This window comes from Pseudopodoces humilis, chromosome 5, assembly GCF_049639895.1.
Source record: "Pseudopodoces humilis isolate 2021_Gansu_Grassland_sample_001 chromosome 5, ASM4963989v1, whole genome shotgun sequence".
NCBI classification, from domain to species: domain Eukaryota; kingdom Metazoa; phylum Chordata; class Aves; order Passeriformes; family Paridae; genus Pseudopodoces; species Pseudopodoces humilis.
Genome location: NC_142204.1, coordinates 71,034,778 through 71,061,058, shown reverse-complemented (window position 1 = coordinate 71,061,058; position 26,281 = coordinate 71,034,778). Strand labels below are relative to the sequence as shown.

General features: G+C 44.6%; 1 protein-coding gene across 1 annotated transcript in view; it reads right to left on the bottom strand.

Moving 5' to 3' along the window:
* EXOC4 (exocyst complex component 4) overlaps nt 1–17,706 on the bottom strand; it is a 289,405-nt gene extending 271,699 nt beyond the window's left edge. The window contains exons 1-2 of the mRNA XM_005530978.3: nt 17,579–17,706; nt 1,222–1,411 (exon numbers count right to left, since the gene is read on the bottom strand). Coding sequence (XP_005531035.1) covers nt 1,222–1,411; nt 17,579–17,664 — 276 coding nt within the window. The 5' untranslated portion in view covers nt 17,665–17,706. The remainder of the gene's footprint in view (nt 1–1,221; nt 1,412–17,578) is intronic.
* Nucleotides 17,707–26,281: the final 8,575 nt, after the last annotated feature.

Sequence of the window (26,281 nt, the reverse complement as noted above, 5' to 3'; positions counted from 1 at the left end):
ACTCATCTGATGCTGCAGGGGCAGAGCAGCTCTAACAAGTCCCCAGCCCCGAGTGCCAGAGTTATTTACTGACACCATACCCAAGTGTGAGCACTCAAAATGCAGAAGGATTTGGGGGCACAGGGTTCATAGGCGTTCACACAACACAGCTGAGCTTGGAAACAGCATCAAAATTCATATTCTGTGAGCAAGAAGCAAGCTGATGAATCACCCAGACTATTCAGGAGGTGGCTGGAGGCCAAGATAGCAAAACATGAAAAGATGAGATGGAAAGGTGTGAGCTCAGCAGCCCCAGAGACTTCAAAACCCTGAGAGCAACATGCCCAGACAATAAATGAACAGGGGCACTGCAAAGCTTTGTGCTTCACATCCACCTCTCAGTTTGACTTTTAACGACTCCTGTTCTCAGTGAGATCCTACAGAAAGCGTTGCCAGTAAGACACAGCTTGGGACAATGGTCCTGTGGTGACAGAGTCACTGGTGTTCAGGCCGAGCTTAGAATTACAATCGTGCCAAGATGTGGGGCTGAAGGGAACGTAAAAATCATCTTTTTCCAACCCCTGCCATGGACAGGGACACCTCCCATTATCCCAGGCTGCTCCAAGCCCTGTCCAGCCTGGCTTTGGACACTGCCAGGGATCCAGGGGCAGCCACAGCTGCTCTGGGAATTCCAGCCCAGCCAGGAATTCCTTCCCCAGATCCCATCCATCCCTGCCCTCTGGCAGTGGGAAGCCATTCCCTGTGTCCTGTCCCTCCAGGCCTTGTCCCCAGTCCCTCTCCAGCTCTCCTGGAGCTCCTCCAGGCCCTGCAGGGGGCTCTGAGCTCTCCCTGGAGCCTTCCCTTCTCCAGGGGAACATTCTTAGCTCTCCCAGCCTGTCTCCAGAGCAGAGAGGCTCCAGGCCTGGGAGCAGCTCTGGAGTCTCCTCTGGACCTGTTCCAACAGAGTTGGACACATTACTCCAGGTGAGAATTCAGCAGGAATTTAGTGGTAACAGCACTTTCTCAACTCAATTTTCATTCCATTCAGAATGATGATGAAAAGCTGGAAAAACAGGGAGAAACAAAAGCTTCAAACGGCAGCTTGGGACTTCCATCACCAGTGGCTACTGGTAGCAAAACCACCGATAAAACAACAGCAGCCAGGAAAAACAGGAGATTTTCAGCTGGAGCACAGCCTGTGGAGCTGACACAAACACAGCAGCACTCAGGGCTGGCTCTCACCTGCTTGATCTTGTTGCGGGAGTTGGTGATGCGCTCGGTGATGCTCTGGTAGGTGCGGATGGCCGTGGTCAGCTCCGTGTAGTGCTGCACGATCAGCTCGTCCAGGTCGCGGTCACACTTCTCGTACGCCTCCTCCAGCCGCCCCTTCTCGTTCTCCCGGTCCTCCACGTCATCGCTGGTGGATAAAGTCCTGAGGACACCAAGGTGGCAGAAGTTATTTGGAGTTTATTCCAGTGTGGCTGGTGCTCGGTAGAGATCAATGCACTGTGAGAAAATAAAAACCATCAATATTGTGGTTTATTACTCTGCCAGTTTCCAAACCCTTTCAGAGCTTTTTTTTTTCCCCCTTTTCAGGTAAAGTTCTCTATTGGTTATCACGCTGCCAGACAGTCATTAATACAGGCACAACATAACACCTGAAATATTTCTTGATTTATTATTTATGAAGTGCTATAAGGAAAAAATCCTAACTTTAGTCATGGGTATCAGTGGGATTTGTGCAGTGCTGTAGTTCCTGTAACTTACTGCCAAAGATAAGGGGCGTCACAGGGACACAGAGAAATCTACCACAAATCTATCCAGGTTTTCCAACATCAGTTTTCAAACATACACCAGTACAACAAGAAAAGGCCCCATGATCCTATTCCCCCTCATCAATGAATTATTTTAAGATTATTTTTTATTTTTTTATTGAAATCAACTAAGTTTGAGATTACAACAAAACTGCTGAAAACCTTGTGAAACTGGCCACAGCTCAAAGCTTCTCGATGCCACTCCATATTTCTTTTCAAGAATCAGTGAAATCTTCCCCTTCTCCCTTTGAGAGGATAAAAATCCCAGGAAGAGCAGCAAGAACCTTTTCCTGATATCCAACCTCAACCTCCCCTGACACAGCCCCACGTACCTTTAAAGTTCCTGCACATCACTGAAAAAAGGTCCCTCAGGACCTGTCCCTGTCACAGAGCAGAGATTGGAGCTGCCCCTCCTGAAGAAGCTGCAGCCCCTCATGCGTCTCCCTTCAAAGCAGCTTCTTCCAAAGCATAAAATTCATTGCAGCATTTCAAGTTCCATGCTGTATGGTAGCTACAGAAACAGGAATCCTTTCTCATGTTATTACATTAATGTTCTACACCCAAACCTTTTTAGTTGCGTCTTAAATCAGCTTTTCACAAAAAAAGATTTTTTAAAATATTATATTTTAGTCAAAGCTCTTTAAAAAGGATCTGAAAAGTGAGAACACGAGACAAGGTTGCTCGGGGCCCAGAAAATATAAATTTTAGTGAAAGGCTTCCTGCCCATGGCAGGGGAGTTGAACCAGACCATCTTCGAGTCCCTTCCAATCCAAACCATTCCATGACTCCAAAATGAAAATCACGTGCAAGGCTGGCAGAAAGTCATCCTCTGTTAAGAGCTCTTGCAGATAAATCCATTTTCCTTGTGGAGAACTGCTTATTTCTGCTGGAAGAATGTTCTTCAGCATGGTTACACTGGACACGAGGAATATCCTCCTCAGGAATTGACATTTTGTTTGGGTTTGGAGCCTGCAGGATTGCCTGTCCCAGCAGTTAATGAAAACATCCATCCTCTCTGACCTGCGGCACAGATCACAGCGGAATCCTGGATGGAGACAGACAAGGGAGCAGCAGAACCAAATTGGCCCAGAGCACAGACTAGGAAAGTTCATTGTTTTAATCAAACAAAATTCAATTTCACAATTTTGGATTTGCCAAAGAATCCATCTGCAGGGCCAGCAGTTGGTTACAAAAGCTGAAGATCTCTCTCCAAAGCTAAGACTACATCACTCATGTCAGAGGATGCCACGAGGATGCCACTGCTCCAGCAAATTCCCATCCAACTCAGGCTTCCTAAAAAAGCCCAGCCATATTTTTAAAGCAGATTTATATTGTGTTGCCCAGTCTTTTTGTCCTTGCATTTGAATTTAGCTTGTCTTGTCTATAGGAAAAAGTACATTTTGCTAAAAACATGTGACATCTGTCCAGCAAAGCAGAGCTGTTTGTGAAGCCTCAGAGATCCCAGCAGTTCCTGATCTCAGAAACTCCAACAGTGGCAGAAGGACAAAGCCAGGACAGCTGGAAATCAGAAACCTTGGAGATCCCACCAGATTATTCCTACTGAGATCATACAAAGACCATGAGACAGTTCTGGTCTCCTCTCACCCTTGAAAAGGCAGCTAAACCAAGATGAACAAAAGTTTCAGGCTCTGTCAATTGCCACATTCTAGGATTTCCAGCTGCCTCTGTTGGATGCAGAATAAACACCTGTAATTGGGAACATCCTGCTTTTCTTAATTACCTGGTTTGGGAAAATACTGTGGGAACAATCACCACTAAAAATACCACACTCAAATTTTGACCAGAAAGCTTGTGTTTATTTACAGTCCTTCAATCTGTTCTGGTTCAAAACATTACAGGGTTATGAATGTTGGAAAAGACCTTTAAGATCATGGAGTCCAACCATTAACCCAGCACTGCCAAGGCCACCACTAAATCATGTTCCCAGGCACCAGGTCCTGCACCAAAAGGGATAAAAAAATCCACACAACAACAGATTTTCCCCAACAGGTTTTTTCTTAGCCCTCCATTCACCTGAATTTGCCTTAAACAACTTGTATATAATAGATTATTTTCTTACAGACAGGGTAAGAGCTTAAATCAAAACCCAAGACCTGAATGGAAAAAAGCAACAGAGCTTTTTTTTTTCTTCCTTCACTTGACTGAAAAATCCAGTAAGTTTTAGAAATGTTAGGTTTTGGGTTTAGGATCTGGTTATTTCCAGTGAAAACGAGTCTGGATTAATCACTTGGAATTTGAAACTTTGTACACTTGAATTTCCCATCTAAGTTTCACAGTACAGGAGCCATTTCTTTATCTTGCTCTGCACAAAAAAAAAAAAAAGAAGAGAAAAGGAAGGAATACTTAATATTCTTGAGATTATACATGCTCCTGCTAACACTGCAGAAAAGTAATCCAAGGGCATCTCTGCTTACTTTAGTCCTATTAAAATGTGTTGCAAGGAAGAAGAAAAGTCAACACACTGTTTGTCAAATAGAAAGGATCCAAATTGTTTGGGAAAGGAACTTCGCCGGAAGAACTTTGAAGGGGGAATCACAAAACAGGACAGGATTATGAAACGATGATAAATATACATCAGCATTTCAGAACTCCCTGAAAAATATTCCAAACAGAGGACAAACAAGAATAATCAGTTTAGATCCTGAGTAGCAGATGATGAACTTAGTGGGATTTCCAGGAGGAATTCCTGAGCAGTTCATGTGGTTGTTTTTTTGGTTTTTTTTCATTTTGATTTGCTCCAAATGAGAATCCTCCTCCTCTGTAAGATACCTGGAATTTGTACTTGGCAGCTGGATGGCTGCAGATGCTTGTCTCATTAGCAAGAGCTCACCAGGATTACAATAATTCCAACTGGCTGTGAGTCTGCTGAGAGACATTTTTATGCTACGGTGAAACAGAAATTCATTGAGCCAAATCTCATTGACTTCTGATTTTACATAGTTAAAAATACAGATTACAGAAATGCAAAATGCTTCATCCACTGGAGTCACTCCCACAGATGGAAGACAGGATAGAGGAGAAGATGATCAGACACAATTCTGAAATGTTTTTATCATAGGATGTACAGCACTTTTCTCAGGAGAAAATAAATGAACCTTGTTATTTCCCTGAGGTCACTGAATTTACACTGGAATTAGATTAATAAAAAAAGTCCTTTGGGACTATTTGTTTTAGTAGAAGTTGATCTGTAGGTCACAAGCATTTTTCATCTCCTATTTCCAGCAGCCAACCCAATGAGCAGAGGGAGAAGATGGAAAGACATTTTCAGGATTCCTGAAGCTTTGTCATTGTGCAAATGCCCAAAGCCCTCAACTGCTTCCATCAAGAGCTCCCATCAAAACCTGAACAGCTCATTTCCAGAGGTAAATACACAGGAAAAAGAATTCCCATTTATATATATTTATATATATAACTGCAGCTCTACCACTTCTGCACGAGGCTGCACCTACCTAAAACACCAAATGAACTCCAAGCTCTCCAAGAACGTTCCTGCCTCATCACCTCAGGTGAAGGGACAAAGTGCCACAACCCAGAAGAAGTTTGAATTTACTCTCACCTGTCCTCTTAAAGCAGCTGCACAAACTGTAGCCATCAAAAGCTAAATGGTAACTGACTTTTTTAGTGAAGAGAAATGCAACACTTTTGATTTACATACTTTTTATAAATGCTCAGCTAGGTACTCAGAAGCAGTTGAAAATGACACATGTGGTATTAAAGGGTTTTTCTCAGAGTCTCCAAGTTTTCATCTGAGGAGCAAACTGAAATGTTTCTCTCAGTTTTGAGAAGACAGGATGGGAGAGATGGGGTGCTCACCTGGAGAGGAGAAGGCTCCAGGAGAGCTGGAGAGGGACTGGGGACAAGGCCTGGAGGGACAGGACACAGGGAATGGCTTCCCACTGCCAGAGGACAGGGATGGATGGGATCTGGGGAAGGAATTCCTGGCTGGGCTGGAATTCCCAGAGCAGCTGTGGCTGCCCCTGGATCCCTGGAATGTCCAAGGCCATGGACATGGGGCTTGGATCACCCCAAGATAGTGGGAAGTGTCCCTGCCCGTGACCTGGATGGGTTTTAAGGTCCCTTTCAATCCCACCTGTTCTGTGACTCTTGAAGGAAGTCACACCATATCTCATTTTTATAATGTATAAAATTGTGGTGTGCATTTACCACAGAAATACAGATAGAGCTTCAAAACCACCATACATTCTGCAGGGATAAAAGGAATTTTCCTCTACAAACCAATGTAATATATCCAGTCCCAGCGACATCCAACACCAGCACACTCCATGCACCCTACAGGAAGTTATTTCACACTACAGACAGTGTTAGATATCTTTGTACTTTGACAAGTCAATACTTTCCATAGCTCTGGCCCAGATGTGCGTGTGCCCACTGAACAACTACCACCCAGTCTCATCTTCTGCCTAAAATTACTCCCACACTGTGATGCATTCATTTGGGAAGGAAAGGAAGAAAAAGTAAACTCCAGCATTCAAACAACACAAAAGAACAGGCAGAAGCTGTAAAAGGACAGAAAATAAGTTATCATTTCTCCACAAGCTAATACACTTCTGTTATTGTTGGGAGCTGAGAGAACACGATGTTTTCTGAGCTAGTCAGCAGCAGAAGGAAACAAACACCATTGTACCACTCATCATGTGGCACAACAGATAACTCCAGGAGCACAGCAATGCTACAGGGATGATCAGCTGCAGAACCATGAAACCACTCACCTCCCTCTGTAAAAATGACATTTTCCAGCTTCAAAAGCATCCCAGCCTCAAACCAGGATTTAACGTCGTAGATCCCACCAAAGAACACACATCACACAGGGGTTAATCGTTATTCTGTGTATCACTCCTGTTCCCACAAATGTGGGCAGCTGGTCTGTACCAAACTCCTACAAAAAGAGCTTTGATGTGGATGAAATGCACACCAGATCTGTCTGCTCAGTCCCCAGAACAAGAAACTCAGCACAAAACTGAGAATAACCGCAGGAAACGCTTTCCCTGGCACCATGGCAGGTCCTACAGGCAGTCACAGGGCCAAGGAGCTCAGCTGCTGTTGCCAAACCACAAAGCTTCCAGGGGATGGAGTATTTTGTTCACATACATGTCCACAGCAAATGTGGAAAAAAACCAAAAGGGTTTCTAAACAATGTGGAGTCTCCTCCACCTCTATTTTCAAGTCTATTTGCTGTTTGATGGGGAAGATTCAGTTTTAGCACACAGCACCCTGTGAATGTGCCTCAGCCTGCAGCACTGGAGAAACAGCTCTGCTTCCATGGAATGGTTTGGCGTGGGATGGGACCTTAAAGCCCATCCAGTGCCACCCCTGCCATGGGCAGGGACACCTCCCACTGTCCCAGGCTGCTCCAAGCCCTGTCCAGCCTGGCCTTGCTTGGATCTTCCAGGGATCATGGGGCAGCCACAGCTTTTCAGGGAATTCTATTCCAGCCTCTCCTCATCCAATTTCTTCTTTAAAAGTCATCTAAATCCAACCTCCTCCACCTTAAAGCCATTCCCCTTTGTCTTATTTTTCCCTCTCTTTTATTCTACAAGGACCAACAACAAAAATAGCTCCAGTAGACACAAATCCATGAATTTTCAAGCTCCAAATGCCCACAATCCGTCCCCATTTAGGTTTGGAAGGTGCTGAATACCTTTGGAGCATGCACAAACTCGGTGTTGTGAACCTGAATTTGCAGGGCCATCCACACCCCCCTACTTCATCTCATTCCCTGTCACTTTGTTCCTTTCACAGGAGTATTTTTTCCACCAAATCCTGCATTTTGCTGCCCCCCACCCCCTTATATTTTGCACTGTGGCAAAAAAATCAGCTACAGCCTTTAAGATGATCCATTTACAGGCACCAACCTCACAATTACACCTTGAACATGGATCAGATTTGAGATCCAGCAAGAATTTCTGTTTATACTGAGGACTCATTTTTCCCCACACAGTTATATTTTTTCTCTGTTTTCTAGTGCAGATGAGCAATTCCTTTTGCCAGCCAGCAGTCAGCTTCCTACCTGCCCCATAAAACACCAAGAAAATTAGATTATGTCAATTTTTAAGAGAAAACTGTTAACATTAATGAATAATACATGTTTCATTTCTGTAAATTTGCTTTTTCTGTTGCCTCCAGCCAGGCTGGGTGGATAACTGTGTGCCTATTTTACCTGCCCTAGGGCCAGCCCTGTTAAGTGTGATTACTGCTAAGCTATGGATGGCAAACTGAGGCTTAATTATCAATTTCTTGACTAGAAAATTTGTTTCACAGGAAGAACATTGCAGTAACAGTATGTGGGCATTATGCTTCTGCAGATTCTTTTTATGATGCAAAACTGAAGGAACAGATAATGCAAATACAAGTTTTAGGAAATTAATGCTCAGTTAGCACCAGATAATTCTTATAGAAAAGGAGGCTGTTTTTGACCACAACTGTGGGTGTTCAGCACCTTTGTGTCCCTCTAAAAGCCTTATTTCTTCTGCTATCCAACATCAGAGCAGACTTATGTAAATATTTGTGGTTAAAGGCAGAAAAGAGTATTACAGGATGCACAGGTGCAGCTTAGAAATCCAGGAATAATCCTCTTTTCCTTCTAGATCAAGTTTCTTTGAGCGTGCAATTCACTTTTCTTCACTCAGCATCGCTCATTCGAATGAAAATACTCATTAAAGACAGTGGGAAACACCACCAAAAAAAAAATACCCAACCAAAGAAGCAAGCTGATCAAATTTAAATATTTCTCATCTGATCAGGAAAAAGAACATTTTAGTGAAGTGCAATTGAACTGCATGCTGAATCACTGGGGGGGGAATCAAACAGAGCTTCAATTTTCACAGGAATCCACAGTAAACTTCCCACCACCTGTTCCAAGTGCTCTGTGCTGTATCACACACCTTGTTGAGGCTCCCAGTTCCTCACTTTAAAACACCTTTGAAGCTCCAAACACACAGTTTGTGGTACCAACTGCTCAAAGCAGTGTTGCTGAAAGCTTGTCCTGCTCAAAGCTCCAGCTGCATTTCATGTGTGGCCAAGGCAGGACTCACTGATGTACTGACCTGTTCCTCCAGCAAAAACACCGAAAATCTGTTTAACAGCAGCAGCCCTGGGCAAAATCCAGAATTTCTGGGGTACACAAGATCCATTCCTCCCAAAGAAACTGGGTGAGGTTTTCACTGTTTTATGGTTTGGATAAGAGTTAAAGGATAATTCTTTTACTGCTCACTCAGAAATCTGCAGATAACAAGAGGTACTACACAGAGGTGTCATAAAAACTCTGCTGAATATGTTTCACAATTTATCACATTGAGGCTGGAAAAGACCCATAAATTCATCAAGTCAAACTGTTCCTCCAGCACTGCCAAGCCCACCACTGACCCACATCCCCAAATGCCACATCCACAAGGGTTTTTAATCCCTCCAGGAATGGGGACTCCACTGAGGCTGTTCCCTCTCCTCCTGTCCCTGTTCCTGGGAGCAGAGCCCGACCCCCCTGGCTGTCCCCTCCTGGCAGGGAGTTGTGCAGAGCCAGAAATTCCTCCTGATCCCCCTTTTCTCCAGGCTGAGCCCCTTTCCCAGCTCCCTCAGCACCTCCAGACCCTTCCCCAGCTCCGTTCCCGGGATACTCTCCAGTCTCTCAGTGTCCTTATCACACAGGGCCCAAAACTGCCCCCAGGATTTGAGATGGGACCTCAGCAGTGCCCAAGACAGGGGGATTCATATTATCTGTATCACACTTATCATATATACTTACACCAGTCCAGATAATAAAATAAACAGAACAGCATTAAAGCTATCAAAACTACCCCTCAGGAAAGAAAATTAAAGGGATTATTTTGGCTTGTTATTCTCCTTGTTACACCACACCAAGGACCTAAACCACAAACCAGTGCACAACAAAGTACGGAAAAGTACAGCCTTAGCCAAAAGACAATTGTGAACAACAAAGGATTTGTGGAGTTAAAGAAAGCAGTTGCTAGAAGCAACAAATAATAATTTAAGCAGAGCATTGTGGATGTCTAGAAAGCTCAGTCTCCTCTCTGCAGGAAGCAGCTGCAATGTGCCAAGGAAACTTCAGTGTTAAAAGGAGGAGGAAAACAAAAGCAGAGTAAAAAGACACCTATTAGAATGCAGTTATTCTCATCAGGCCACTCTTGTTGACGGCCGTGGCCACACAATTCCATTTCTCATTTGGGTTTGAACCTTTCAATGGTTGTAGCATCACAGCAGAGCAGAGACAGCGGCTCCGAGCCCGAGGGCAGCAGCTCGGCCAGGCAGGAGCGCTGAGAGCCAGGGAAGGACATCTGGGAGGAGAGGAGAGCTCAGCATGTGAGGGTGAGGAACAAAACAACCGAGAAGAGAGGGATCCTCTCTCTCCTCCATTTCACTGCCCAGCACAGAGCTCCTCAGGCACCGTCAAGCTGAAAATGATCCCAGGAATTGCTGCAGTGAGGGAGTTTGAAGTTCAGGTTGTTGGGAGGATCCAGTGTTGACTTCCCAGAGGTGAGGAAGATGCACTTCAGCGCTCTGCAAGCAATAATCCATGAGAAATGCGTTCATTTGTTACCACCTTCCCCCCCTCAAAGCTGGAAACACAACATCACACAGTGGATTTGACACTGATCATTTCAGGGACTGGGCCTTGTAGTGAAAATGTCAAGCAACACCTGAGATCAAAGACACGTTTTGAACACGTTTACCTTACCAGGATTGAAGTCCCTGAGTTAATCAGAATGAAATGTGTAAGTGGGGAAACAATAAAATCTGCTCCTTTCTGAAATTCAGGGGTTTATTCATATTTCCCCCCTGCTTCCAACCTTGTTTTTATGGGTGTACAAACATCCTCTTTGGGGAAAAGAGCCTGCCCAGAGCAACTCAGCAAAAATCCTTCCCCTTGACTTACACCCCGTGAGCCATCACAAGCAGCTCCATTTCAAGAGATCACATCAAAAATGTTTTATAAAGCTCCCTGGGACAAGAACAACCCTACTTCAACCCACTGCGTCTCCACTGAGCTACAAATTTCCACAGGTTCATTAAACTAAATGGACTTATTTGAATTTTATAATTAAAAACTGTTGTCTTAAAGACAAGTCCCAGATGGTGTGATCTACAGCTTCCAGCACTGTTTTACCTCAAAGTGTATAATCTGATAATTCATGTTTTGAAACCTCTCCAGAGGCTCACTGTAAAAGTTGGGTCCTTATAAAACAAAGCCAGACAGAAGGGGAAAAAACCCAACTCCAAAAGGTATTTAACAATTTAACTCGGCAGCAACACGTGGAATGTTTTCTCGTTATTTTCATAGGTTAATGAATTGTCCCTGTGAAATTCTGAATTTGAGGAAATTAAAGCACTCAGAAAAGAGATTTCTTCAGAGACCATGAGGTGCTAGAAAGAAAGTAGTCAAAAATTGTGGTGTCCAAGCCAACAGGCATGGGAAATGAGGTATTCTGAGAAGTGATTGAATAATTATAAATAATAAATTAAAAAAGAAGTGAAATCCTGAGGCTGGCATGCTCCACCCTCACCAAGGGGAGCACAAGGTACTCAGCCTGCAGAGAACTCCCTCTTCCTTGTGCAAAGAAATAACTCACTACAAGAACAGCAGCACCAAGTCTGTTCACAATCCTGTTAAGCACCCAGAGCAAACAGCATTTTAAAACATTTTCCTCCTCTACTTACATTCCATTAATCTTTCATGCTGTTTACACAGTTGGTTAGAGCATCACAGAAGCTGGTGATCTTTTTATCATTGAGGACTTGCAGATGGATACAGGAGAGATATAGCAAAAAGGCTGAGCAGCCTCCAGCCATCTAAATAAATACCAGCAGAGAATTCTTTATTTTGCTAAATTAACCAACCTTTAATCAAATTTTCTCACACCAGTACAAATGATGCCAGGGGAGAGAGCGATCAGCTGGTTTCTGAAACAAAGACTGGCCTGCAGTGGCTTTGCCAGAATTCCCCTCCTTCAGATGGCTCCAACAGCAGCACAGGAAGAGTCTCAATCCCATGCACAGGAAAACCCCAGGGACACCAAGCAGCTGCACATTTTCCATGCTGGAACAGGGCTGGGGGCAGCAGACAGCCCCAGGAGATGCTGGTTACACCTCCAGGCACAAGCAGAAGGACTCAGCTCCCACTCCACTGTGTGAGACCCTATCCAGGACTGTCTCCATGTTCAGGAAAACACAGGGACCAGTTCTTTTGGCAATTAATTTTAGATCCAAAAATGAATTCAACCATTCCATGTATTACCACATTCCAGGAGAAAGTCAAAGCCCTAAGGTTCAGTATTTCCACATCTGCAAGAGCAGAGGCTGGACAATGCCACTCACACCTGTCACCTGGATAATCGAAGTGTAAAGAGTATTTTGGGAGCCCATGCTGTGCCATGACCCCATCCTTGGTATCACACACCTGCAGCCCTGCAGAAACCAGCAGGAGGCTTGGGGAATTTCATCATTCAACTGAAGGTTTCAAAACTGCACCAAAACCAAGAGCTGCTGAAGGCAACACCTTTCAAAGAATTAAAAGCACAATCATTTCCTAACAGAACTCAGTATTTCCACTTCCTGGTTTTGCCAGGGTAGGTTAAACTCCAGATCTGCACTGGCTAAAGCTAAAATAAGAGCTGAAAAATAAAGTACTCTGAGATTTTAACTTGGCACAGTCACACCTCTTGTCTTTTCCTATGTGGTTGTGTATTCATATGTGCTCCTTTACCCATTTTTAAATGCAACCAAGGGTCTGTATCAAGCTACAACCCAACACTTGCCAAATACCTAAACATTTTATACAAGTGCCTGGAGATCATTTCAAGGAAATTTATAGTTACAACCACACTCTGCCATATACAATTTATTTTCAGGGAATTTCTCAAGTACTTTTCTCGTAGAAGAACTGCTACCTTTATAACACTGGAAAATACCATTTGCAATAAAAGTGGTTTTAAGAGACCATTATAGATCAGAATAACTCGAGTTTATTCCTTGTAGCAGCTATTTCTCAAATGCAATGACAAGGGCAGCAGCTCCACATCCCTGTTCCTCACTCTTCATCACAAATTGGGATCTCTACTGCTTCAGAACAAAGAGAACACCAAATGCCAGGTCATCAGCAAAAATCCATTCAGCAAGTTCGCTTATAATGAAAATAATGGCCACAAGCATTAAAGAAAAAGAATCCCACTTGTAAAAAAATAAAGTATGTTCATGTTTTTTTGCCTGCAGTCTCAACTTCTGCAGAGATCTGTTTGCTTCTGTAAAAGCTCAGCACAAAGATTTCACTGAGGTCTTATGGAGTCACTGCTAAGTTTGTTCTTCCCCAATTAAAGAAGCAATTAAAGGCCAGTTTTAAAAAATAGTAACCTTTAATTGGGAAGAAAAACACCCAACAGTAAATAAAAGGCAGACACATTCACCAATTAAAAATCTGACAAGATCTTTCTCTCATAAAAAAAAAAAGCATTTGCTAAATGCCAAGTTGCTTGTTTCAGAATACAAAAGCTGCTTCAGCCAGCTACCAACAAAACAAAAGGTTAAGAAAAATCAATATACAAACACGTGTTTGTCCTCTGAGTAATAAAAGAAAATACTCCCCAAGTTGTCCTCCAGCAGGTGAGCCAGATTTGCTCCACTACCTGCATGGTTTTTAAAAAGACATTGCCAAAGCTCCTGGGGTTAGCAGATTTCTCCAACAAAAGTCCCTGGTCTCCTGAGACAGAATCCTGACCTTACAAAATACCTTTTAGTTAAGAAACTTGAGTTGAGGGATCTTTCTTATGCACGAAGGAATGAGCAGGTTTTGGAGGTGGCTGTGCTGAGGAATGAGCACAAATGCAGCAGCACAGGGATAGAAGTTGTAAAGTCCTGGTATCCAATATCCACTCTGGAAGTCACAATCCCAGGAGCTGTTTTAATAATGCTCATTTCTTCTCAGCACTCTGAGGACAAGAACAAATTGAAGATATTCCCAATAGCTGAAAAGACACAGGGAAAAGAAAGAAAGCTCCCTGGAGCTGCAGCAAAAGTGGGAATTTAAGGGCAGACTTTGCAAACACTCATTAAGCTTCCCAGACACTCTTCACTTCCAGAAGATTTAATTGTTGTGGACATTCCCTTTTTATTTCTCCTCTGGGAGACACAAGAGGAGAACTGGCCAAGAACTCAGTGTGACCCCAGCATTGCTGAGGGCAAAACTACAACGTCCTAAATTTGGGAATTCCCTGGGAGCTCCCGACTCTTTTGGGAGGGATCAGTCCTGTCCTGGGACAGCTGCACATCCCTCACAGTGCTCATGCAACGTTCTTCCAAATTAATCCATCCTTGAGGCTGCTTTTAATGTCTATTCTTGGCTACAACCAGAAAACCAAGGGGAATTCCATGAGTGCATGGATCCTCCTACAGGAAACAACTCCCAAAGAACAAATGTGTTCCCTGACACAACAGGAAGAAGTGACACTTCACAGGGACAGACAGGAATCACAAGTGGGACACGCTTTCCTGTTGGGTTTTCCTTCATCTCAGACCTTTCTTTATTTAGAGCTGCTGAAAAGCAGCACCACAGAGAGCAGGGATAACTTAAAATTCCCAAACCGGAGCCCCACACCCCATAAAGTCCCATTTCTGACTGGATTTTAGTGCTGCTATGCAAGTTAAACTTTGTCATGGATCTTGCCCCAAACACTCTCCCTGGAAGTGAGACACTTTCTCCTGGGAAATCCAGTCAGAAAACAAGAATAATCCATAAATCTGGGATCACAGAAAAGTGAATTATTCAGTCTCTTGTGAGTGAGAGCTGCTAAGCTCCAGTAAATATCAGAAATTATCCCTTCATTAATAAAATAATTTCTGTTTACAGAAGGCCTTTCAGCTTCACACTTCAAAGCATTTCATAGACAATATGAAGAGATTTTGCAGACCTAAACAGTGTTTGTTTTTCGGAAAACATCCCTGTCTTTGCTATAACCAAGTAAAACGTCAATACTTGAAGAAACTCCTCTGGCTTTGTGTATTTACAGCAGAAAAATACAATCAAAGCTTTGCTGGTTTTCATCCACTGTTCCCTTTATGGACCTTTCACACAGCAACAAGGGAAAAATAAACAGCCTAAATAAACAGGAACATGCAAGTGTAAAACCACAAGGATTGACAGAAGCCTCTATTATGCATAAATGTTTTGGAAATAAAACATCAACAAAAGGAAACTCAGTCACATTTCAAACCAACAGCTTGCTGTTAAGATTTGTAATATTTTCCTGAAGCTGAGTAAAATTACATTTAAGCCACCCAGGTTTAAATTTATCTGCAGTGGTATTTCATGACACAAACCACTAAAAAATTGACCTGTTGCTTGGAGAGTTCATCCTCACCTGAGCTCCTACACAAAAGCAACGTACAGAGAAAAGTGATTTAAATTCATTTTCACACCGTTTGCTTTCTGTACTTGGCTAAGCCTGAGAAACATCAGTATTATCACCAAAACACTTTTTTCTTCCTCTGCAATCAGTTCTACCCTCAAGGTTTTCATGGTCTGGCTCAACCTGACATGTCAAGCTCTGCAGAGAATCTCTACATCCAAACCAAGTTCTAATTAAATTCTGGAAGTTTAGTTATCAGGCTGTTCTGTTGAATAACTTTAATTTCATAAAGTCAATAACTCAATGTCTAAACACTGGGCCTAAACTAGCCAAGGTATCAGTGCCTGGAAGCCAAAGATTATGAGACAAACATTTCTTTTTATTTGGAGAACAGAGCACCGTGAGCTCACTCTTCTGGTTTCACACAAATTTAATAAGCCTGGATTTATTAAAATAGAGGTACAAAAGGAAGACCTTAAAATACTCTTGGAAATTACAGGAAACATAGAAAAAAGATGATTACATGAGGAAATGCTGCACAACCAGTCCATGTTTATTATTCTCCCACAGACAGTGGCACCAGCTGCTTTTTTTTATAGAACCAACATCTCCCTCAAGTTTTGCAAGATTTTAAAGGCCAGAGTGATGAAAAAGAATGGAATTTTGTTCTGAACATTACCATTCACAGAGAATATTTAAATCATAACATATCCTAGACACAGAACTAGTGCCACAATAACTTCTCCAAAGTAGCAGAATGACTACAGTTTCTCTCCAAGGCACTGGAGTAGGATCCAAAGTTTGGGAGCTCATTACAACTGACTGGTGTGACTGCAGCAGCCCACACCCGCTGTGTAAGAACATTCAAAACACTTAAGAACATTTAAAACTTTCACTGTAGGCAATCAGCTGCCAATCCACCGGTTTTAAGCAGCACAGAAAAGATGTACAAGAAATTAAAGAACGTATTGGGAGGGGGAAACAGTGAATTCACATCCAAGTCTATCACAGAATCATCCTCCAGCAGAGCCAAGTTCGGGAATATGGGCAGACAAAAATCAATGTCTAAACATGACTGGAGGTAACTCTTCAATCCCAACAAGACAGACTTGGAAGCAGCAGCACTTTGCCCACTCTGGCACTCCTACACAGGATGGAGTCTGCCCACTGGACCTCCTGGTCCTTCAGACTTCCAGCCAGATGAATTGATGAATTGTACTTGGTGCTGCTGTGTTTGAGGGTAGGGGTCACTCATGGACTCCACAACAGTAACACGACAGTGCCTTGGCCTCCATGAATGGCATTAAGCTGGCATGACCTGCAGGGTTTATTCACAGCCGCACTCAGTTTGGAAAAGATCTCCAGGACCATCGAGTCCAACCTGTGACAGATCCCCCCCTTGTCACCCACACCAGAGCACCGAGTGCCACAACCAGTCTTTTCTTCAGGGCCTGCAGGGATGGGGACTCCACCTCTGCCCCTGGAGTGATGGAGTCCCTACAGTGTTTGAATGCCATTCTCGTGTAGAAATTCTCCTTCATATCCACCCTGAGCCTCTCCTGGCCCAGCCTGAGGCCATTCCCTCTCCTCCTGTCCCTGTTCCTGGGAGCAGAGCCCAATCCCCTGGCTGTCCCCTCCTGGCAGGGAGTTGTGCAAAGCCACAAGGTCCCCCGATCCCCCTTTTCTCCAGGCTGAGCCCCTTTCCCAGCTCCCTCAGCCTCTCCTGGGGCTCCAGAACCTTCATCAGCTGCATTCCCTTCCCTGGACATGCTCCAGCTCCTCAAGGTTCTTCCTGAGTTGAGGAGCCAAGGACTGGACAGAGCACCAGAGGTGGCACCATCAGTGTTCAGAACAGAGGAAAATAACTTCCCCCGCTCTGTGGCCACATTATATTTGAGATAGACCAGGTGTCATTGGCTTTCTTGCCCACCTGGACTCGTGTTCAGCTCCTGTCAAGCAGCGCCGCAGGTCCTGTTCTGCTGAGCAAGCTCCCAGCCCCTCTGTCCCAGCCCGGAACAGTGCAGGGGGCTGTTAAACACAGGAGCCGGCACTTGGCCTTATTGAACCTCACACCGTTGGTCTCGGCCCCTCGATCCAACCTGCCCAGGCCCCTCTGACCCCAGAATGAAGCAAAGCACTGGGAGCAGGAGGAAATGAGCCGGGCAGGGCAGCGGGACAGCGGCACAGCCCTCAGAACAAGACTTTCTCCAGCACTGCAGCCTCCCCAGTGCTCCAGGGCCAGCGGGGACCCAAGCCTAGAGTCACCCAATGCCCAACACGGACCCCATATCCTGGACGCCCAACCCGGGCAGGCCTCCCCAGCACAGCAGGGCCCGCACCCGGCCCTGGGTCACCCTCAGAGGCCCGGAGGATGCGGAGTGGGGCCGCCCCTACCTGATAACCGAGATAAGCAGCCCCGAGGGGTCCTTGCTCCTGCCCACCGTGCCGCGGTACCTCCCAACCGCGTCGCCCGCCGCCATCTTGCTCCCCCTCTACACGGCGCAGACACGCGTGTTGGCGCGCCGCAGCCAATCACAGCCGAGGAGGGCCGGCTGCCACCCAATAGAAGACGAGGAGGGCGGGGCACGCGGCATCAAGGTGGGGTGCGGCGCCGCGGAGCCTTCTGGGAGTTGTAGTTTTTATGGCGGCGGCGAGACACATTCCTACGGAAACCTTCGTCAGGTGGTTAAAAAAAGTGAGTAAAAAGTTAAAAAATTATCGACCTGACAAGATACACCTACAAAGACACCTGCGCCCAAAAGCCGTCATTCACTCTGGGAGCGGCAGGAAAGGGGGTGGGGATATGAGGAACCGAAGCATTCCCTCAGTGCCGTCACGGAGCAGTGAGGGATTTAAATGCTTATAGAGTTAAAAGTGGGTAAAGTACGCTAAGTATTTAAATTAACGTGTTCGATGAATTAGTAATGCTAAATAATCACAGCGTGTCACGGCCAGAAGGAGTCTGATCACAAATAACACCCACAAGAGCTGCTGGCTGCTTAATCTAATGTCTTTAAGCAACAATGTTATTAAGGATAATTTCTCCAGTTTTCTGTGGGAAGTCACTGAGGTGACCAAAGATGAGCCAACCCAGGTGGTCCTTGAAGTGAGCTCTGAAAGCAAACCTGAGCGTTTGGCACAGGAATTGTGGATTTGGAGCAGATGGAGGTGACTGGAATTGGAATTTGTTCACATCCTCAGAAATGCTCTGACACCCAACGCTCGCTGTGTGCGTCTCTTCCAACGCAGGATATTCCGTGATCCTACAATGCTGTGAGTCCATGATCCTGCACAGCAGCTCCTTGCCCACAGGCCTTGCCTTACCATGGACACACTCCATCCCTTGATGCAGGATCACCTTTGGGAAAAGGAGAGGTGGATGTCACCCTGTCCAGGGCTGGGGATCCAAAACTCGTTTTTCACCATAAAAACCTCTCCCGAGAGCTGCCTCACTTCCCCATTTCTAGGTGAGGGATAAGGACGCTTTTCCAGTCACATCCTTTGAGAGCTTGTGTTAAAAAACACCATGCAAACACCAGGACTGCTGTTGCAGAGGCAGAATTCCTTAGGAAAGGCAGGAAGAGCCATCATTTGCATCCCTTGGAGCTGCTGGGTGTTTTCTAAACTGGGTTCACTCCATCATGTCAAACATACTGCTCTTCCAGAAGTGCTTTTTCTGCCCAAAACTGCACCTTAACGATTTAATTGCATGGAAATTGCTGAAATCTGTAGGTGAGTCAAGAGTACCCATTTAGATGAGCTGTATTTGAAACATGAGGTAATTGGAGGCATGATAATTCCTTATTTACAAGGGGAAGAATTCCACCAGAGCTGTTGTGGAAGAGCCTCTATTTATTATAATCAACAGCTGTATCTATGATCATTAGCAGAAGGGCAGAGTAAGAGCACGGGCACTTTAATTCTGAAATAAAAGATACTTTATTCCTGAATAAGCAATGTGTTTTCAGAACAGAATAATTACTCCAAAGTAAAGTGATTTTTATCTCCAAGTAGGGTATGCACTTCAGGGTGTTCCTGTGTAGCTGTTCTGCTACATTTCCCCTGTGCAGACGAGCTCTCAGCTCCACAATTTCCAATTCAGCTATGCAAAAATAAAAATCTCATTTTCCTTGTTTTTCCAAGCAGGTTTGCCAATGCCTTTGCCCAAGGACAGTGATTTGAATGGCAAGAGGTTTGTGCAGTGGCTGGAGGGAGTTTTTGCTCAAACTGCCAACTTGCCAATATTGTTTTTGTTAACTGGCAATTCCCATCGAGTGCTCAGTACCAGCACAGCCTGGAGCCTGCAGTGGGGGTGAAATCGATGAGTCCCACCTTTTCATTCCTGACAGCTGCAATAATCCCCTCGTGGAGGAGGAACTTCATCAGGACAAATCTCCCCCAGAACTGTGACCTGGCTGGCTTTCAATCAAATTTTAGCTCTAATTGCTAAACTACTGCCTGGTTTCATTGAGCAGCTCTTTCCCTTCACTCCTCACCCAAGCAAAGCCACAGGTGGGAATTTATGTTTTCCTTAAATGAAAGGGGAGAAATCAACAGAGGCCTGGCTGATGCAGCACGTGAAGGCTGAGATCTCTCTTGATTAATAATATATGATACAATGAGGCTGAAAGGTCATGAGGACATCATTTTCCCTTATGCAATTTGCAAGAAATGGTCTCAGTCTGAAAACTGATGGAAGGGAAAACAGGGGAAAGAATCTTTTTTACTTTTTCACATCCCTTTCACATGATATTTTAGTAAAATGTGTGGTTCCTGGATTACTCAAAGCAAAGAAAGTCCAAGCTTTCAAACCAAAGTCCAAAGAAAGACAAACAAAATGTTCATGATGGTGAATGAATCCCTGTCACAACTTGTGAATAAAGATCAGATTGGCTCTGTAGAGGGTCCAACCATTCAGAAGGGACTGGAAATCACGGATGGCTTCACTCCTCCTCCCCATCCTCCCTTCAGTAAAAAAGGAAAGGAGGGGTGAGCTTGTGCTGAGCTATTCCTCATCAGCTGGGCCAGTTTCCCAAGGGAATACCACATAGTGCAGAGTTCTGCCAAAGAGAATTCTGAAGAGGCACAGGCCGAGCAGTTCTTTGGGAAATACAATTTATTCCCTTGGGAAATGTTTTATGAGCTCCACTGGCCAGAGTTCCATTCCCCATATGACTTATGTGACACTGAGGGATTGCTTCCCTCCTTTCCTGAGGTAATTCTACCTGCAATCCCTTTCCACAATTATTGTGGAATTATTGGATAATTATATTATTATCAATATTATTATATATCCCTGATATTTTCCAAGTGTTTCCTGGGAATTCTTGGGAATTCCCAAACCTAAGAGATTTAGGGATGATGTACACACGGGGTCTCTCAACCACAGCTTTAACATTTGAAAAAAATACCACAGGAACTTCAGTATTTCATTTCAAACATTAGTGAAAATGTCAGACCAAAGGGTTCAGCTCACACCAACTTCTTACAGGTGTAATTGCCTTGTGTGTAATGCCTTTATATTGGTTATAATGAAATCCCCTTTGACTTCCAGCAGGGTAGATGGGAGCAGAGTGAAGGCCAGAATTTCTATCTAAGCTGTAGGAGCAGTTCTGCATGTAGAAAGTGAGCCTAATCCTATTGGCATCTCTCAGCTGGTTTGATAAAATCTATTTTACCCTTCTTACATAGATGGTCACTCCCACATCAGCTTCATTAAGCTGAAATTGGTGCATGAGTGAAGAATCAGGTTCCAGACACCCTCTTCTTACAAATAATTCTGGTTTTCTTATGAAGCTTTACCAAGCTTTGCCAAAATGCCTGAGTAAAGAATTGAGTAAAAGTGTGCTGAAACATGAGGATTTGGCTCTAGGATTAGTCATACATCTGGATGACCTCGTTATTCCTATTTACCATTAAATAAGTGTGAACTAAAGCTGGTTAATGTTATTTTTTGGATTTTCTACACAGCAACAATCAGTTTCTCTTCCCAGCACGTAGCTGCCATCAATTCTTTTTGTCTCTGTGAATAAGAAGAAACTCCTGGGGCAGGAGAAGAAGTTGCCTGGCTTTATGCTGAGAATCAAGGCAGACATATGATTCAAATGTCTCCTTATTGTTTTTTGCCTCCTGACATTTCCCACATCTCTCTGTGTTCTGCTGCTGCAGAAAAATAATAGCTAAGATTAAGTTAAGTGGAAAAATACTGCTTCATTTCCAATGTCAAAGCCACAGAACCTCTGGTAATGCAGTCCCTGAAGGAAAGCAGAGCAGGTGTGAGGCGTTGCTTTGCAAAAGCAGGTAAAATGCTGTAAGAGTGGATGTTCTCCTTCTCTCAACCACTAAAAAAAATCCAGTTATTTGGTTTATTTTTTTTCTCCTTTATTTTATGCTCACTAAGGGAATGCTGTTTTTACAGTTGTTCACAGGCATTTTCCAAGTCCTCGGGTGAATGGGTGCAGGCTGCTTGTTGGCTTCCTGAAATTAAAATCCTTAAGTTTTAATCTTCCTTTGGACCCATGGAAAACCTCAGGTATATGAGAGACATAAAAAACAACGCTCCCATTCCAACTCTCCCATGTTTAATTATGGTTTTCCTCCCCCTTCTGTAAAGAAGTTTCTAGATCCCACCCACAAACTTCTTATTTCAACCCAACTCCATTAACTCCTCATGTTTTGACTTGTGGATTTGTTGGGCATCAGCTCTTGCCTCAAGTAATACCCAAGCCTAAATTCCTATGGTTTGGGGGAAAACAGGTGGCTGGGTAGAAAAGAAAGTCCCAGAAATCCTGCTGGCACTGAGGGGGAGTTGGGACCACTTGGATCATCTATCCCAGCAAATCCATTGGGGAGGAAGAGAACCTCAGGAAAAACCCTCAGATCAGAACTCCACCTTATTAAATCACAGGCAGCTGTGCATGACAAACGTTGGAGGCAAGACTTCAGAAATTCCAGTGCTCACAGAAATATTTCATCCTGCTGAATGCAGCTTTGGATATTTTCTGGTTTGTGTAACCAGAGTAGAAGCAGAAGCTCCAGGCGAGAGAAACAACAAGAACCTGAACTGAGGTGAGTAAAATTCCCGGTACCAGCGACATGCTCTTGTATTTCCAAGGGAAGCAGCGCCGGTATCAATCCTCCTGAAATGAGACATCAGCCAGCCAATTTCAAGGCTTGTCTTGCAGAAAATGGGGCACAAGATTCAGCAGCTGAGCAGTCCTGCTGACCTCAAATTTAATTTGCTCTGAGGTGATATAAGAGCAGGATAATTCGATGGTTGTTGTACTTCCAGAGTGCTCCTGACAAAGTCAATCTGTCACTGACACCCCCGTTTCACAGGAGGAACTGCAACCCACAGATGCTAAAATCAAGCCCACAACAACAATCCCCACTTACCTGACAATCTCAAGGATTTGCTGCCAAGAGGAGAAGAAACTGGAACGATTTCTGCTCGGTGTGCAGCTCGACACAGGCACTTTGGAGGATGTTGAAAGGACCAATTGCCTGGTCAGGCTCTGCTCCCAGGGAGCAAGTGATGGGATGAGAGGAAACGGCCTCAAGCTGCACCAGGGAATGTTCAGTTTGGACATCAGGAGGGATTTTTTCATGGAAAGGGTTGTCAAGCATTGGAATGTGTGCTCAGGTGGAGTCCCCACCCCTGGAGGTGCCCAAGGTAGGCCTGGAGGTGGCACTCAGAGCTCTGGGCTGGGGACAAGGCAGGGATCGGTCACAGGTTGGACTTGATGGTCTTGGAGGTCTTTCCCAACTCAAATGATTCTGTGATTTTACAGAGCATGAGAGGTGCCTTTGAAATGGCTTCCCACACTGCTGTTAGACATCTGAGCCTCCCACTGTTTGACCAGCACCTTCTTGTCCTTCATTTTCACTAAAAAATAAAAATCCATGAGAAAAAAGGGTTTCTTTGGGAAATTTCTTTAAGAAAAAGCCCTTCAGACCTTCAATACTGTAATATCCCACTCTGAGCTTGAATGATCCTGTGTCTGTCACATGTGGCTGATGGTTTTTGGCTGTGTTGCCTTTGATGGTGCCAGTCAAATTCACCCACTGTTGTGATCCCTGCCTGTGCCTGGGACAGCGTGAGGTCAGGATGAGAGGAAACAGCCTCAAGTTGTGCCAGGGGAGGTTTATATTGGATATTAGGAAATTTTTTTTCCACAGTAAAGGTTGTAAAGAATTAGAGCAGGCTGCCCAGGGCAGTGGTGGAGTGACCATCCCTGGAAGTGTTCAAAAAATGTGAGGATGGGGCACTCGAGGGCATGGTTTCATGGGGAACAGGGTGGTGCTGGGTTGACAGTAGGACTTGATGGTCTTAAAGGTCTTTTCCAACCTTAACAATTCCATAATTTTATGTGCCCAGACTCAGCTCCACAGTTTAGGCGATGGAGAAGGGTTTGCCCAAAAACTTTACAATGCATCACGTTGGAATTATCCCAGTTTGGTGGGAAGATGAACCCTGAAGTCCCTGCCCTGACTCTCAGGCTGGGCAAATCAAAAATTTCTGGACAAACCCATTGGGCAGCCTGAGTCCCAACCTGAACCTGTTTAGCAGCAGCCAATCTGCAAGAGGTCAGTGATGGGAAATCCCAAATATTTGGTGGTGTGAAGGGTTTGTGGGCAGGGTGAGGATGCCCAGAGAGCTGCAGGTGTTGAAAGCCTTGTGATAAAGGGCCAAGTGAAGCACCAAATCTACAGGAACAGATTTAAATCGACTATTTTGCAGCAGTGTTCTGTGGGCACTGAATAAGGCTGAAGACTGATGTTGCCAATTTTTTTCTGTTGTTGTCAGCAAGAAGGACAAATTCAGCAATGCAGATCCTTGCAGATGAACCACACAACTCCTTCACTGCTGCTGCAGGGTTGGAGAAAAGGCAGGGCAGGAGATTTTGGGCTGTTTCACCCATAATCTTTCAGTCACCAAAAGATCTGACAATGCTTTAAAAGATGTCAGTGGAGCAGAGGTGACCTTTGAGGTCCACGTGACCTTTGGAACACAAGAAAGATGAGTCTCCTGTGAGATTCACTTGGAATTGCAGGAATTTAAGCTGTCAGTGCACCTGAAAAGTTCCCAGATGTGGTGGTGTATCCAAATGATTCAGCAGAGGTTTTGTGATTCCCATTGAAAGTCTGGTCAGGAAATATTAAATGCTCAGCAAGAAAATGAAGTGTTACCTGCTGCACACCTATAAAATGAAAGGTAATGTGATAAAATGAACTGAAAGGTCTCCTCTTCTCTGTGTTAAAAACGGCACTGGTGTGACTGCTGTTGCTGTGTAACAATTCCCCTTCAGGAAAGGCAAGTCCTACAATGTAATATAATTTTTTTTCCATGATCTTTACAGGTTTGGGGAAGAAAAACATTTCAAGGAGTACCCAGCTCCAGGGGTCTGGTGAAAAATTAGATCAGCCACATCTCTTGTATTTCCCACAAACTAAGAGGTGTCTCCAGAGCAGGTGCTGGAGATGACTGGACACTGAGGGCCATTCACCTGCTCCTTTTGCTGTCTTTCACAACCCCTTCACTGCCACCCTCCATTCCCTACCCTTCCCCAAATCATCTCCTGCTTCCCATTGTGTTCCCTCTTCCTTCATCTTCACTTTTTCCCAATGTCTTCCACTAAACACCACTGATATTTTTTAAATTGTAGTGACGCAACCTAAATTTACAAATCATTCTGCTGCTGGTTCCTCTGGCAGATCTTTCTCCTTAACTCATGTACCTCATCTATTTGAATTATAAACTCATTGGGGCAGAGGCCACATTTTAACCGTAGCACAGTGGAGATTTATGTAGCATAATTAAGCAGGATAATAAAATACACCTCAGTGAAGGCTGAAATGTAAATTGTGGAACCCACGTTGGTTTCATTGCTCTTAAGGTGAACATGTGAAGACTTTTTCTCGCTTCTTTCATAATTTAGATGGGGGGATGCAGTGAGTGCTGCAGGAAATTGTCATTGAGGAAGATCTGCTGATGGGCTGCTCACCCAGGCCCATCATACCCTGTCCAAGCAGAAACTGCTCTTCCTGCTGAACTTGTGTCCCATGTGTCCTGTTTTACCTTCCCCAGGCCTTCAGCCATTTCCTGGGCCTGCAAGAAAACTGGAGAGGGGCTTTGGACAGGGGGATGGAGTGTTAGAGCAAGGGGGGATGGTTTCAAACTGCCAGAGGGCAGGGATGGATGGGATATTGGGAAAGAATTCCTGGCTGGGAGGGTGGGCAGGCCCTGGCACAGGGTGCCCAGAGAAGCTGTGGCTGCCCCTGGATCCCTGGAAGTGTCCAAAGCCAGGTTGGACAGGGCTTGGAGGACCCTGGGACAGTGGGAGGTGTCCCTGCCCATGGCAGGGGTGGCACTGGGTGGACTTTAAGGTCCCTTCCAACCCAAACCATCCCATGATTCTGTGATTTGATGTCACTACAGCAGAAGATCTCCAGATCTCTCCACCTTCCTCCATCCCTGTGCTTGTGACACCCTCACAAATCTGAGGTCAAATCTTTCTTGTCTTGGGGGCTACAGAACCTGGATATGTGATAACCACAAATATCCATGCTAGATTTGTGTTCTCCTGAAATTCTCTGTGTTGGTAGCAAGATTCCCTCGTGGATCACTGTTCCAGGGAGCAGAGTGCCCCCACACAACTGTGGGATTATTCAGGGCAGCCATGGATTTAGGCAGACAAGAAGAGTTGAAAAGTGCAGAACAGTGAACAGCCTTTGCTGTGTGCTTTTCACACCGAGGTAGAAAGGAACCAGAGGAGATAAACACAGCCTCACTCTCATTTTTCCAAGGGAAGAAGCAATAAGTTTGTAGCCTTGGGTTATGAACCTCTTGGTCTCTCAATCGCAGTCTCGGCTGTGGTCATTATGAGTTCAGTAAATTTTGGAACCTTTGCAAAACACTGTGGCCTCTTCAGCAAGAAGCCGTTTGTCTGAAGTGGGTTTAGTTCAGTGGATACAGAAGTTGCTGGAATGTGATGGCAGGAAAATCCATGGGGGTAGATATATTCCTCAGTGTATTTCTTACAAAATTAATGCTCCCTTGCTTCCATGGAATAAGAAGGGGCTGGAATATCAATGAAA